Source organism: Lolium perenne, chromosome 6 (assembly GCF_019359855.2).
Source record: "Lolium perenne isolate Kyuss_39 chromosome 6, Kyuss_2.0, whole genome shotgun sequence".
NCBI classification, from domain to species: domain Eukaryota; kingdom Viridiplantae; phylum Streptophyta; class Magnoliopsida; order Poales; family Poaceae; genus Lolium; species Lolium perenne.
This window is the reverse complement of record NC_067249.2, coordinates 207962097-207978562: the sequence shown is the minus strand read 5'-3', so window position 1 is coordinate 207978562 and position 16466 is coordinate 207962097. Positions and strand designations below refer to the sequence as shown.

At 46.5% G+C, this 16466-nt stretch overlaps 1 protein-coding gene across 1 annotated transcript; it reads right to left on the bottom strand.

The window, feature by feature from the left end:
- Positions 1-3664: 3664 nt before the first annotated feature.
- LOC139832608 (uncharacterized) lies at positions 3665-6578 on the bottom strand. Its single transcript, XM_071822401.1, has 4 exons — positions 6336-6578; positions 6227-6304; positions 4064-6161; positions 3665-3684 (listed from the first exon to the last, which is right to left on the bottom strand). Exons 1-4 carry the CDS (start codon positions 6576-6578, stop codon positions 3665-3667), a joined length of 2439 nt encoding a protein of 812 aa, XP_071678502.1.
- Positions 6579-16466: the final 9888 nt, after the last annotated feature.

Below are 16466 nucleotides of genomic sequence, written 5' to 3'. Positions count from 1 at the left end.
CAACCATTGTCAGAAGAGGCGGGAGACTCTCAGTTCATTTCGTTGTTATCTTGGAAGCCGATTTGATGAGTTCATGGTATATATCCTTTTTTAGTCTGCATCTTTTTTGTTGACAAATTATAGACTATATCCTTATTTTCGGCATTTTTGTTCAGACTGTGCCTTGTTTTGTGAGGAGGCAGTTCAACAACCTTGTTGGTAATGTCTTTTTTGTCGTTACATCGGATGAAGTGAAGTACAAATTTCATGTTAAGAAAGGCAGTTCGAAGACACGTGTTTTTGGAAGTGGATACCAAAAATTTCTTCGTGACTACGACCTGAAAGTTGGCGACTGTATCATGTTTGGGTTTGATAATGCTCCTGAACTGTTTGGGATTTTTGCAGAAGGTCCTGATGGCACTGAAAAGCATCGTGTCGATGGTAATTCTGTTTTCTCCTTTACCATGTGTTGCCCATTTTTGTAATACAACTGATGTTATATCTCCTCTTTTTTTGATTCTTTTATTAATTTTAAATTTGTATGCAGAAATTCCAACTCCAGTTGTCCACACTAAAGGTGTTATGCTTACTACTGCTCAAACATTGAAGAAGGAACAACTTCTCCGTGAGCGTGGTCTTGGTCTTGGTGTTGTTTTTGTGCACACCTTGACGAATACTGATTTGAAGGGCAATGGACTGGTATAATTCTGCTTTTCTTTATATGATCTTAGTTATCCTTTATATATATCCTTTCCATATATAATTTAATTTTTATTATTTAGCGTATACCGATGGAAGTTGTTAGGTCCTTGAATATCTCTGAAAGCGGCGAGGCATGTTTTTTTGTTGATGACTATGGCTACCACCCTAAGGGTGCATACTACACTACTACTGATGGAAGGCTGAAGTTCGATTCCTGCTGGTCAGAGTTTGCTAAGGAGTATAACCTTGAATCTGGGAATGTTGTTCTCCTTCTTTTCAACCAGGGCGGCCGTGGTGGTATTGAAGTTTCAGTTGATATCATATGATATAATCTTTATCATATGATATAATTGTTTTAGTCTACAATTTGTGTGTGTGTCCATTGTGTGTTTATGTCATCTTTGCTACCCTGGCCGCTTGTTTGACTATATATGTCGCAATATCTATTATGCAGACTATATTTCTGATATTTTTTGATTTGGGTTTTGGGGGGGGGTAACTCCGCCTACCATATTCTCGGTAGCCGGTCCCAAGCCCGGATAAAGGAGGAGGGTCCTCTCTGTTTCTTTCTTCTCAGTATTCAGCGATATTTTAAGTTTTTTGTCTCTGATTCTCCGTATCTGTAAATTTCGTATAATTGACAATAGTGTTTTTTGGTCCCTAAATAACTGCCAAAAATTGCGCTCCTTTTCTCTGTGCCGTCCACCATTTTGTTGGGCTGTCCTCTACTAGGCTGCTGTTTGCTGGTGATATTCTCTTCTTTTGGGCTCTCCTCTACTGGGCTGGCCTACCCTAATGTATATGGTGACGGACCATCTGGTGGTTGAATTGTTGGCCCATCCTTTGCTGGGTTGGCTCCCGATGGCAAAAAATTGCGCTTGCGGGGACTCGAACCCTCGACCTGGCGCTGCCTCACTACCACTCCCTACCGCTTTGCTACAATAGTGTTGTTGACACAAGTAGGGTTGTCCATCTATATAGACATGATAGACTAATCAGTTTTCTTCAAAACAGGTGCCGTTGAGCCGCTCCTCCTCGACCAGGTGCATCTAGGGTTCCTCCTCCGACAGCTCACATGGCGGCGCATCTAGGGTTCCTAGCCTGCTCGGGCAGTTCTTCTAGGTCAGGAGCGTCGTCGCGTCGCCGCCGGTAGCCAGGCACGCCCATCCCGTATCGTCAGCGGCCATTCGATTATGAGCCCGCTGACGTCTGTGACTGTGGCGAGAAGATGCCGCAATGGATTTCCTGGAGTGATGCAAACACTGGGAGAAGATACCGGAACTGCAAAATTCGCTCGGTTAGTCTTCGAGCACGCCCCCCCATTCTGAATTTCCTGGAGCCCGCTGTATTCTGAATTTTCTTTTCTACTGTGACTTATTTATCCTCTTCTGTTCTTCATCTGTCAGATTGCTGGTGGAATAGGGTGTAGAGTGTTTAAGTGGATTGATGATCCGCTGTATGCACATCACAAAGAATTAGTTCGTGATCTGCGTGATGCTGTTTGGGATCGAGATGAAGAAATTGGGAGGCTCCAGGTAGAAATTGAGAGGCTCCAGGAAGAAAAGTTTCTGCTTGCTGCAAGGAAACAGAGCAACCCTGAACCAAAGAAAATGAGAGGCTTCATGGTTTGGGTGTTATATGTAGCTTTTGTCATCTGTTGTACCTGGGTGATGTGTAGGAACTGAAATTAGGGTGAATTCAGTGATCTGTTGGTCAGGAGGAGAAGAAGCTAGCGTATATGCTAGAGTTATTGTGTTGTAATTCCAACCATTTGTCTGTTCGTGCCACAATGTTTAGTTCCTGAATTTGAACCAGGTCTATGTATGTGTGCAATTCTGTTCAGTTGAAAATGTGTTCTGTTGAAAATGAGTTCTGTTGAAAATGCCTAGCAACTCCTTTTGCACATCGGCGCCGCCCATATATGGTCGCTGGTGTCAGCCATGCACAGCGGCGCCGCCCATATATGGTCGCCGGCGTCAGCCATGCATTGAAAAAATTGGGCATGGATTCCCCAAAAAATTGGGCATGGATTCCCCAAAAAATTGGGCACAAATTCTGGGAACAAAAAGCTGACATATTCAACATAAATTCTGGGAAAAACAAGCTGGCATGTTCAACATAAATTCTGGGCCAAACAACCTGACACACAATCTGAAATAAACTGACATTACACAAACTACAGATTCAAACTGCTATTCATCCATTACACAAACTACAGATTCAAACTCTATTCATCTTCTTCGGAAACTGGACGATTCCTAGTTCTATTTCCTCCATCATCATCATCATCATCATCAGTGCAATATTGATACATTGTCTCATCAACCTCCTCGATTTCTTCAGGAACAACCTCCTTGCTCCGTTTCTTCAGTTTGTCCACAATGACTTTTTCAAGTAGCACACGTTCCTGGTCACTTCTCGTCCTACTCCGTGCAGTGCCTTCTTTTTCTTGCACAGGAACTTGACTGGAATCTTCATCTTGATATGATAGTACAGCAACACCGGGTCCCTGTTCATTTTCTTTTACACTCCATAGATGTCTATGGTGAACTTCTGCACAACTTGCCATTTTCCTTTCAACTTGGTGTCTGGCACATAAAAGACCTTGGTTGCTTGTGATGTCAGAAGGAAAGGATCATTCTTGTACCAAAACTTTTCTGTGTTAACACTTTTGAAGTGTCCATCATCGTCGAGCCCGGGTTTCCTACCACCAAGGTCAAACCAGTCACACCGGAAGAGGACAACTGACTGATGGACGCCACCGCTGGAGTTGTATTGCAATCTGATGATGGATTTGAGCTGACCAAAGAAGTCAATGCTGTTCCCATCATGATCTCCCTCAGAAACGATTCCACTATTTTGTGTCTTTCTGTTCTTCTCGCGGTCAACAGTATGGTACCGAACACTGTCAACAACACATGCAGAATATAGTCTCACTCTAAAATCTGGTTTGCACGCCAAAGCATAGAGATGAGGACAGACATCATTTCGCATTTTCCCAATCTGCAAAAAATCAACCAGGGGGTGAGTAACACACACAACAAATTTATATCATGAACTTTTCCAATCTTCAGAAATAAACCAGCTAAAGATCTCACATGAGTCTGAAACCATCTAGCAAAGTTCTTGGCAAGCCATCTATCAACATTGATCTGACCACCTCGTTGGTTCAACTCTTGTTTGCACAGGCTGGAATGGCAACAGAAAATAGATCCTAATTATTATTTGGAGAGGCTGCAATAACCTATCTATATATGGGGATGAAGAGAAACGTACTCGATGTATGGATCAACCTCAGGGCAACTTCGGAGCACATACCACACCATGTTGTCATAGTCCTCACCTGCATACACATATTGAGAGGCTCCAATAAATTTCACACCGTGTTTGAAAACAGACAAATCACCAATATGTGAATCATCCCGCTCCGGATTTCTTCTTGGACGGTTGAATCTTGTTTCAACATCGTCGAAGTATCTCGAGAAAAATGTCAGGCACTCATCAACAATATATGCTTCGGCAATCGATCCCTCCAGCCTGGCATTGTTCCGGACATAACGCTTCAATGTTAGCAACCTTCTTTCGACTGGGTACATCCAACCGTAATGCACTGGGCCTCTAAGCCTTGCCTCTTTTGGTAAATGGATGGCCAAATGCACCATCACGTCGAAGAAAGATGGGGGGAAGATCTTCTCAAGTTTGCAAAGAATAACTACGATTTCCTTTTCAAGTCTGTCCAGAGCGTCTCTCTTCAGTGTTTTGCAGCACAGCTCTCTGAAGAAATTTCCAAGCTCAGCAACCGCTTCATATATGTCTTCATGGATTGTTCCTCGCAGGCCAGCCGGTAAGATCCTTTGAAGCAATATATGACAGTCATGGGTCTTCAGCCCTTGAAGCTTGCACTTATCAGCAGCCACACACTTGGATATGTTAGACGCGTACCCATCTGGAAACCTCACAGCTTTTATGAATTCACAAAATGCAATTTTTTCTTGTTTACTCATTGTATACCATGCCTGTGGCATCTCAAAAGAGTCAGCTGAAACAGGCTGCAAATGCAAGTCACCTCTTATGCCCATATCTTCCAAATCAAGCCTTGAATTCACAGTGTCCTTTGTCTTGCCTTGTATGTTCATGAAAGTACCAATCAGATTATCACAGATGTTTTTCTCGATGTGCATTACATCGAGATTATGCCTCAGCTTTAGATCTTCCCAGTATGGCAAGTCCCACAAACATGACCTACGGCTCCAACACTGACCATCCTCATGTTTCCTTTTCTTCTGAAGCTTGCCTAGTATCACATCTCTAACCCTATCAAGCTGTTCCTTTAGCTCTTCTGGAGTGAATTCCGCTGGCTTCTCACGCCTTTCAATAGCACCATTGTATTCTTTGCTTCTTCTCCAAGGATGGGACAGAGGTAGCCAACGGCGGTGCCCAATAAAGCAGATTTTGTTCCTTAATTTCTTGGAGCAATTCTCTTTGTCACAACGCACACATGCCTGGTAACCAGCTGTGGCCCTCCCTGACAATGTGTGCAGTGCCGGATAATCATGAATACACCATAAGATTGCAGCACGGAGATCGAACTTGTCTGGACTATTGGCATCATATGATTTTACACCTTTCCAGAGCTCCTGCAGCTCTTCCATCAAAGGCTCCATGAAGACATCAAAATCTTTTCCTGGAGAGGATGGACCAGGGATTAGCAATGTCAGCATGAAGTTGGACTGATCCATACATGCCCACGGTGGAAGGTTGTATGGCACCACGAATACAGGCCACATGCTGTAGGAGTTGCTCATATTCCCGTAGGGATTAAAACCATCCGTGGCAAGTCCAAGCCGTATGTTCCTGGCATCAGCGGCAAAGTCTTTATGAATATCGTCAAAATCCTTCCATGCATCCCCGTCTGCTAGATGACTGAGATCATTCTCCACGTCTTGCCACTTCAGTTTGTGCCACTGTACTTCCTTTGATTGCTCCTTTGAAAGAAACATTCTTGTCAGCCTTGGAATCAATGGGAAGTGCCTCAGCACCTTCTCTGGGATCTTTCTCCTACCATCAGCATCTTTCCATCTGGAGGCTTTGCACTTGGGGCAATTATTCTCCTTGGCATAATCCTTCCGGAACAATACACAGTTATTCGGGCACACATGGATACTCTCATAACCAAGGCCCAACCTGTCGACTATGCTAAGTGCCTCCTCGTATGACTTTGGTATTGAGCTAGCAGGGTATTGCAAGGCCAAAATCAGGAGTATCGCGTTGAATGCAACGTTGCTAATCCGGTAGTACGACTTGGCCTGAAGTAACTTGACTGTGAGTGAAAACCTTGACATTATACCCCCATCGCTGGCTGCGCGCTTGGCTTCCTCTATCAACTCAGCAAATATAGTGTCCTTTCCAGGACCTTGCGGTTCTGACTTGTACAAATCAGCAAGCAGATCAGGAATTCTATCATCTTCATAACCATCTTCCTCTTGCAAACCAAAATAGTGTGCCTCTGCATCACCTCCACCAACATGGTGTGCCCCTGCATCACCTCCATGTCCAGCCTCAGGTTCACCTCCATGTCCAGCCTCAGGTTCACCTCCATGTCCATGTCCGGCTTCAGGTGCACCTCCTTGTCCTCCATGTCCAGCTTCAGGTACAGGATGTAATGGTTCTCCATGGAAGACCCATCTGTCATAAGTGCTTGCCATCCCATAAAGAAGCAAATGAGCCTCTACTACATCTAGAGGTTTTGTGCACCGGTTGAGACAGCTACGACATGGGCACAACACCTGATCATCATTGGCAGCACTCAAGCGAACAAACTGCATAAACTCGGCCACTCCCTTTGTGTGTTCAGGGGAAAGCCTTCTAATTCTTGTTGTAATCCAGCGTCTGTCCATCTGCGGAAGAACAAAATGATGCAATTAGCAAACAGCTAACTGCACAGCAGTTCCAATTTCAAGCAATGCACAGCAGTTAAATTCGATTTTCTGAACTGATGAAGAAAAACAGATCAAGAGGGGAGAGATGAGAGGGGTGCAGACCGGGAGATGCGGAGGGGCTCGTCGTCGGAGAGGGCCGGGGCTTGTCCTGGAGAGGGACGGGGCTCGTCCTGGAGAGGGCGAGGGGCTCGTCCTGGAGAGGGCGAGGGGCTCGTCGTCGGCGAGGCAGATGGACAGCAGATCCCTTGCTCGGACACAGCACCGGCACACCCACCACCGCCGTCACCTCGGACTTTAGTCCTAGTAAGAGCACATATTGGATCACTGACGAAGAAGAACAGATCGAGAGGGGAGAGATGATAGGGGTGCAGACCGGGAGATGCGGAGGGGCTCGTCGTCGGAGAGGGCCGGGGCTCGTCGTCGGAGAGGGACGGGGCTCGTCGTCGGAGAGGGAAGGGGCCGCCACCGCCGCCGCCGCCGCCGCCGTCGAGCGACTGGATTTGAATTTCTGCTAGGTTATAGGAGGGAGTTGGATTCAGAAGGGATATTTGGGCTTCTCCTGGCCGCCAAAAAAAATCAAAAAGAGTGAGGGCTGGGAGTCGAACCCAGCACCTCTAGATATGTCAACGTGCCTGTTAACCAGTGAAGCTATTGGAGAGATCTTGTCAGCTTACCATCCTTTATCCTTTACATAGTGGAACTAAGGCAACTTCTACTGACTGTGGGGCCATCTAGCAGTAGATACCACTAGGTTGGACCATTTTGGGGTGGGTGGGGCCATCTAGCAGTAGATACCACTGGGTTGGGCCATTTCTGGTAATTTTATGTGGATTAGGGGCCAGCAGGTAAATTGGAGTTCCGGTAATAAATTCTGCCTCCTTCGCCTCTCTGCTTGACGGTTCCACTCCTCCTCCCACTATACGAAAAACCCTCTTCTTCCTCCTATGTTCCTCCGCGCCATTCTTGACGGTTCTTGCCGCTTCTTCATTCTCGCCGCTTCTGCCTCCTCCGCGCCATGGACGCTTCTTCTTCCTCTTCCTCTGTTCCGCAACCGCTTCCGCCGTCAGCCATCCAGCCCTTTACTCAGATCAGGACCTTCACCGTCCATGGCGGCAAGGAGATCACTGTTGTCTACACGAACGAGGAGCACACGATGAGCAAGTACCTGGAGATGTACGCGCAGTGGTATGCGGAAGAAAACGAGAACAAATTTGTAGGATTGGATCTCGAGTACACTGCGGAGGACCCCAACCACGAACTAGAAAACTACCTCGCCGTCGTTCAACTCTGCATGAAGAACCACGTCCTCGTCTGCCACTTTTTCTGGTTTGTAGACCTTAATCTTGCTCTGATTTAGTTAATCTTGCTCTGATTTAGTTAATCTTGCTCAGATTTCGCTAGTGCATGATGAACCAAGTCGCCCTCGAGTGCTCTGTTTTAGTTAATCTGGATCTGTTTTAGTCAAATCTCGAGTGCTCTGTTTTTTTTTGCGGGGAAAAGAGATATATTAATTAAACAGGAATATTACAGTCAGCCACGACCGCCTCAGCAATCTCTGGCGGATAGTTTTGTAGCCACACTTCCGTTCTATCCTGCATTTTCCCTAATTGCAATTACACATTTCATAAAATTGTTGGTCATGCATTCTTTTAGTACCAAATGGATTATGACTAGATAATTTTCAGACTCTTGATCATGCACTTACTAAACTCATGTCAATTTTATTCAAGTTATGAGATTGCATAGACTAAACATTCGTATTCCCAAATTTTATTCAAGTGTTGATCTCGCAAGTACTAAATTTTTGCATCAAATTGAATCTATCCATATGCTCATCTAGCATGTACTGGATTTCATTATACCAAATTAATTATCACAAGCAAATTTCCGGAGTCTTGATCTTGCATTTAATAGACTTTTGTTAGTTTCAAAATTATATGATGCAAAATGAAATTTCAATGACTAAACAATTGCACTTACACATTTCATAAAAGTGTTGTTCATGCATTCTATTAGTACCAAATGAATTATGACTAGATAATTTTCAGACTGTTGGTCATGAACTTACTAAACTTATGTAGTTTCAAATTTTATATTCAAGCTATGAGATTGCATAGACTAGCTTCGTAGTCCCAAATTTTATTCAAGTGTTGATCTCGCAAGTACTAAATTTTTTGCTTTCAGGACCAACGGGGAATGTAAGGCGCTGCGCACATTCCTTCAACATCAAGGAATTGTGTTCTGCTCTGTTGACAAGAGACAAGATTTTTTAAAGTTATATTACGATGATATTATAATTCAAAGTAAGAACTGGATCGATATCCAGGAATTGGTCCACGTCAAAGGTCTCAACGAGAGAGGATATTTGATGAGGGATGGAATGGCTAGTCTTGCAAGTCGCATCATCCACGAGTCTTACAGCGAGATGAAGAACAAATTCCCTACAGAGAGGCAGAATTACTGGGAAGAGCGGCCGTTGTCTGATTTAAACCTGGAGTATGCAGCTATAGATGCTTACGTGAGCTACCAGCTCTACGTTAAGATATGGTTCTTCCTGCGTTACCTTGTGTTTTGCCCCGGTTGCAAGAAGGAAGACACGCTGAGGGGACCTCTGTGTTACAAATGAAAGGCGGCAGAGAAAGAAGCTGAAGATGCACAGAAAAATGCTGCAGCTGAACTTGCAAGGTTGCATGCGGAGGAAGAGGAATGATGATCAGTGGCTGCAGAGTACTGATGCGCCGAAGAGTAGTGATTATTGGGACAGGAAGTGGACTGATGATGAGCAGAAGAGTGATGATCCGTGGACGACGGAGAAGAGTGATCAGCAGAGCCCGAAGAGTGATAATCCGTGGCTGACGATGCCAGGCAATTACTGACGACTTCTCCAAGATCCATGCCTAGTTAATTCTCTCTTTTTGTATTTGCTTGTCAACAAACTTTGCTTCTATCGTCTGTTTGTTTTATGAAGCATCTATTGCTTCTGGTTTGTAAAAAGTAACTTTTTAGTTTGAAACCAGAACCTCCTTATTGTAATTAATAAGTACCTAGTTATTTGTTTTATGAAGCATCTATTGCTTCTGGTTTGTAAAAAGTACTTTTAAATTAGTTGAAACCCCAGAACCTCCTTCCGGTATATGGGGTGTTTCCCGGAAATGCGCAGACGACACTTCGGAAAGGTTCTGGCGAGGTATAGGGGGAACTCCCGCCCGCCTGGCGTCACCTGTGGGAATAATCTCGACGTTGCATGTGCCAAAAACTTTCCACTACATGTTCCTATGATATGTGTCAAAGTGTGGTGCAAGGTGTAATGGTGCAAAAGTAGCTCCCCTAAACCCTAGACCCTACCCCTAACCCTACGCCGAACCCTAACCAGTAGATCAGGCAACACACCCTCGATCGTGTGATAATGGATCGAGCTGAGGGTGTATGTGCCAAAGGGTCCCAATCTTTGTTCTCCATGCGTATATGTCCTAAACAAACCTAAAAGAATGAAAAGGTACATTGGTGCACCCTCGCGCGGAGAAATCTAGGGGGGTAGACCCGCCGGGGCACACGTTCCGCTGTTTTCGGGGGAGGAGGGGGAGAACGACCACCGGAACACCGGAACCCCACCAAATCTTGCATGTGGGCCTATGATATGTGTCAAAGTGTGATGCAAGGTGTAATTGTGCAAAAGTAGCTCCCCTAAACCCTAGACCCTACCCCTAACCCTACGCCGAACCCTAACCAATAGATCTCAGGCACACCCTCGATCGTGTGATAATGGCTCGAGCTGCGGGTGTATGTGCCAAAGGGTCCCAATCTTGGTTCTCCATGTGTATATGTCCTAAACAAACCTAAAAGAATGAAAAGGTACATTGGTGCACCCTCGCGCGGAGAAATCTAGGGGGGTAGACCCGCCGGGGCACACATTCCGCTGTTTTGGGGGGAGGAGGGGGGGAACGACCGCCGGAACACCGGAGCCCCACCAAATCTTGCATGTGGGCCTATTCTATGTGTCAAAGTGTGATGCAAGGTGTAATTGTGCAAAATTAGCTCCCCTAAACCCTAGACCCTACCCCTAACCCTACGCCGAACCCTAATTAACCAGTTGATCAGGCAGCACACCCTCGATCGTGTGATAATGGCTCGAGTTGCGGGTGTATGTGCCAAAGGGTCCCAATCTTGGTTCTCCATGTGTATATGTCCTAAACAAACCTAAAAGAATGAAAATGTACATTGGTGCACCCTCGCGCGGAGAAATCTAGGGGGGTAGACCCGCCGGGGCACACGTTCCGCTGTTTTGGGGGGAGGAGGGGGAGAACGACCGCCGGAACACCGGAACCCCACCAAATCTTGCATGTGGGGCCTATGCTATGTGTCAAAGTGTGGTGGAAGGTGTAATGGTGCAAAAGTAGCTCCCCTAAATCCTAGACCCTACCCCTAACCCTACGCCGAACCCTAACCAGTAGATCTCAGGCACACCGTCGATCGTGTGATAATGGCTCGAGCTGCGGGTGTATGTGCCAAAGGGTCCCAATCTTGGTTCTCCATGTGTATATGTCCTAAACAAACCTAAAATAATGAAAATGTACATTGGTGCACCCTCGCGCGGAGAAATCTAGGGGGGTAGACCCGCCGGGGCACACGTTCCGCTGTTTTGGGGGGAGGAGGGGGAGAACGACCGCCGGAACACTGGAACCCCACAAAATCTTGCATGTGGGCCTATGCTATGTGTCAAAGTGTGATTCAAGGTGTAATTGTGCAAAAGTAGCTCCCCTAAACCCTAGACCCTACCCCTAACCCTACGCCGAACCCTAACCAGTTGATCAGGCAGCACACCCTCGATCGTGTGATAATGGCTCGAGCTGCGGGTGTATGTGCCAAAGGGTCCCAATCTTGGTTCTCCATGTGTATATGTCCTAAACAAACCTAAAAGAATGAAAAGGTACATTGGTGCACCCTCGCGCGGAGAAATCTAGGGGGGTAGACCCGCCGGGGCACACGTTCCGCTGTTTTGGGGGGAGGAGGGGGAGAACGACCGCCGGAACACCGGAACCCCACCAAATCTTGCATGTGGTCCTATTCTATGTGTCAAAGTGTGGTGCAAGGTGTAATGGTGCAAAAGTAGCTCCCCTAAACCCTAGACCCTACCCCTAACCCTACGCCGAACCCTAACCAGTTGATCAGGCAGCACACCCTCGATCGTGTGATAATGGCTCGAGCTGCGGGTGTATGTGCCAAAAGGTCCCAATCTTGGTTCTCCATGTGTATATGTCCTAAACAAACCTAAAAGAATGAAAATTTACATTGGTGCACCATCGCGCGGAGAAATCTAGGGGGGTAGACCCGCCGGGGCACACGTTCCACTGTTTTGGGGGGAGGAGGGGGAGAACGACCGCCGGAACAGCGGAACCCCACCAAATCTTGCATGTGGGGCCTATGCTATGTGTCAAAGTGTGGTGCAAGGTGTAATTGTGCAAAAGTAGCTCCCCTAAACCCTAGACCCTACCCCTAACCCTACGCTGAACCCTAACCAGTAGATCTCAGGCACACCGTCGATCGTGTGATAATGGCTCGAGCTGCGGGTGTATGTGCCAAAGGGTCCCAATCTTGGTTCTCCATGTGTATATGTCCTAAACAAACCTAAAAGAATGAAAATGTACATTGGTGCACCCTCACACGGAGAAATCTAGGGGGGTAGACCCGCCGGGGCACACGTTCCACTGTTTTGGGGGGAGGAGGGGGAGAACGACCGCCGGAACACCGGAACCCCACCAAATCTTGCATGTGGGCCTATTCTATGTGTCAAAGTGTGGTTCAAGGTGTAATGGTTCAAAAGTAGCTCCCCTAAACCCTAGACCCTACCCCTAACCCTACGCCGAACCCTAACCAGAGATCAGGCACACCCTCGATCGTGTGATAATGGCTCGAGCTGCGGGTGTATGTGCCAAAGGGTCCCAATCTTGGTTATCCATGTGTATATGTCCTAAAAAAAACCTAAAAGAATGAAAAGGTACATTGGTGCAACCTCTCGCGGAGAAATCTAGGGGGGTAGACCCGCCGGGGCACACGTTCCGCTGTTTTGGGGGGAGGAGGGGGAGAACGACTACCGGAACACCGGAACCCCACCAAATATTGCATGTGGGCCTATGCTATGTGTCAAAGTGTGATGCAAGGTGTAATTGTGCAAAAGTAGCTCCCCTAAACCCTAGACACTAGGCCTAACCCTACGACGAACCCTAACCAGTAGATCAGGCACACCCTCGATCGTGTGATAATGGCTCGAGCTGCGGGTGTATGTGCCAAAGGGTCCCAATATTGGTTCTCCATGTGTATATGTCCTAAACAAACCTAAAAGAATAAAAAGGTACATTGGTGCACCCTCGCGCGGAGAAATCTAGGGGGGTAGACCCGCCGGGGCACACGTTCCGCTGTTTTGGGGGGAGGAGGGGGAGAACGACCGCCGGAACACCGGAACCCCACCAAATCTTGCATGTGGGCCTATTCTATGTGTCAAAGTGTGGTGCAAGGTGTAATGGTGCAAAACTAGCTCCCCTAAACTCTAGACCCTACCCCTAACCCTACGCCGAACCCTAACCAGTAGATCTCATGGCACACCCTCGATCGTGTGATAATGGCTCGAGCTGCGGGTGTATGTGCCAAAGGGTCCCAATATTAGTTCTCCATGTGTATATGTCATAAACAAACCTAAAAGAATGAAAAGGTACATTGGTGCACCCTCGCGCGGAGAAATCTAGGGGGGTAGACCCACCGGGGCACACGTTCCGCTGTTTTGGGGGGAGGAGGGGGAGAATGACCGCCGGAACACCGGAACCCCACCAAATCTTGCATGTGGGCCTATTCTATGTGTCAAAGTGTGATGCAAGGTGTAATTGTGCAAAAGTAGCTCCCCTAAACCCTAGACCCTACCCCTAACCCTACGCCGAACCCTAACCAGTTGATCAGGCAGCACACCCTCGATCGTGTGATAATGGCTCGAGCTGCGGGTGTATGTGCCAAAGGGTCCCAATCTTGGTTCTCCATGTGTATATGTCCTAAACAAACCTAAAAGAATGAAAATGTACATTGGTGCACCCTCGCGCGGAGAAATCTAGGGGGTAGACCCGCCGGGGCACACGTTCCGCTGTTTTGGGGGGAGGAGGGGGAGAACGACCGCCGGAACACCGGAACCCCACCAAATCTTGCATGTGGGGCCTATTCTATGTGTCAAAGTGTGGTGCAAGGTGTAATGGTGCAAAAGTAGCTCCCCTAAACCCTAGACCCTACCCCTAACCCTACGCCGAACCCTAACCAGTAGATCTCAGGCACACCGTCGATCGTGTGATAATGGCTCGAGCTGCGGGTGTATGTGCCAAAGGGTCCCAATCTTGGTTATCCATGTGTATATGTCCTAAGCAAACCTAAAAGAATGAAAATGTACATTGGTGCACCCTCGCGCGGAGAAATCTAGGGGGGTGATACGCGTAGAGCACGCGTCCGTTGGGAACCCCAAGAGGAAGGTGTGATGCGTACAGCGGCAAGTTTTCCCTCAGTAAGAAACCAAGGTTTATCGAACCAGTAGGAGCCAAGAAGCACGTTGAAGGTTGATGGCGGCGAGATGTAGTGCGGCGCAACACCAGGGATTCCGGCGCCAACGTGGAACCTGCACAACACAACCAAAGTACTTTGCCCCAATGAAACAGTGAGGTTGTCAATCTCACCGGCTTGCTGTAACAAAGGATTAGATGTATAGTGTGGATGATGATTGTTTGCAGAGAACAGTAGAACAATTGCAGTAGATTGTATTTCAGATGTAAAGAATGGACCGGGGTCCACAGTTCACTAGAGGTGTCTCTCCCATAAGATAAATAGCATGTTGGGTGAACAAATTACAGTTGGGCAATTGACAAATAGAGAGGGCATGACCATGCACATACATGATATGATGAGTATTGTGAGATTTAATTGGGCATTACGACAAATTACATAGACCGCTATCCAGCATGCATCTATGCCTAAAAAGTCCACCTTCAGGTTATCATCCGAACCCCTTCCAGTATTAAGTTGCGAACAACAGACAATTGCATTAAGTATGGTGCGTAATGTAATCAATAACTACATCCTCGGACATAGCATCAATGTTTTATCCCTAGTGGCAACAGTACATCCATAACCTTAGAGGTTTCTGTCACTCCCCCAGATTCACGGAGACATGAACCCACTATAGAGCATAAATACCCCCTCTTGGAGTTACTAGCAAAAACTTGGCCAGAGCCTCTACTAATAACGGAGAGCATGCAAGATCATAAACAACACATAGATATAAATTGATAATCAACATAACATAGTATTCTCTATTAATCGGATCCCAACAAACACAACATATAGCATTACAGATAGATGATCTTGATCATGTTCGGCAGCTCACAAGATCCGACAATGAAGCACATAAGGAGAAGACAACCATCTAGCTACTTCTATGGACCCATAGTCCAGGGGTAGACTACTCACTCATCACTCCGGAGGCGACCATGGCGGTGTAGAGTCCTCCGGGAGATGAATCCCCTCTCCGGTAGGGTGCCGGAGGCGATCTCCTGAATCCCCCGAGATGGGATTGGCGGCGGCGGCGTCTCTGGAAGGTTTTCCGTATCGTGGCTCTCGGTACTGGAGTTATTATCGACGAAGGCTTAAGTAGGCGGAAGAGGTAGGTTTAGCGGCGACGCGAGGGACCCACACCACAGGGCCGTGCGGCCAGGGGCTGGGCCGCACCGCCCTAGTGTGGCGTCGCCTCGTCGCCCCACTTCGTATCTCCCCCGGTGTTCTGGAAGCTTCGTGAAAAAATAAGATCCTGGGCGTTGATTTCGTCCAATTCCGAGAATATTTCCTTACTAGGATTTCTGAAACCAAAAACTGCAGAAAACAGCAACTGGCTCTTCGGCATCTTGTTAATAGGTTAGTGCCGGAAAATGCATAAATATGGCATAAGGTATGCATAAAACATGTAGGTATCATCAATAAAGTAGCATGGAACATAAGAAATTATCGATACGTTGGAGACATATCAGCATCCCCAAGCTTAGTTCCTGCTCGTCCCGAGTAGGTAAACGATAACAAAGATAATTTCTGAAGTGACATGCCATCATAATCTTGATCATACTATTGTAAGCACATGTAATGAATGCAGCGATCAAAGCAATGTTAATGCAATGAGTAAACAATTGAATCATATAGCAAAGACTTTTCATGAATAATACTTTCAAGACAAGCATCAATAAGTCTTGCATAAGAGTTAACTCATAAAGCTATAATTTCATAGTAGAGGCATTGAAGCAACACAAAGGAAGATTATGTTTCAGCGGTTGCTTTCAACTTATAACATGTATATCTCATGGATATTGTCAATGCAAAGTAATATAACAAGTGCAATATGCAAGTATGTAGGAATCAATGCACAGTTCACACAAGTGTTTGCTTCTTGAGATGGATAGAAATAGGTGAACTGACTCAACATAAAAGTAAAAGAAAGGCCCTTCGCAGAGGGAAGCATCGATTGCTATATTTGTGCTAGAGCTTTGGTTTTGAAAACAAGAAACAATTTTGTCAACGGTAGTAATAAAGCATATGTATCATGTAAATTATATCCTACAAGTTGCAAGCCTCATGCATAGTATACTAATAGTGCCCGCACCTTGTCCTAATTAGCTCGGATTACCTGGATTATCACCGCAATACATATGTTTTAACCAAGTGTCACAAAGGGGTACCTCTATGCCGCCTGTACAAAGGTCTAAGGAGAAAGCTCGCATTGGATTTCTCGCTTTTGATTATTCTCAACTTAGAGATCCATACCGGGACAACATAGAC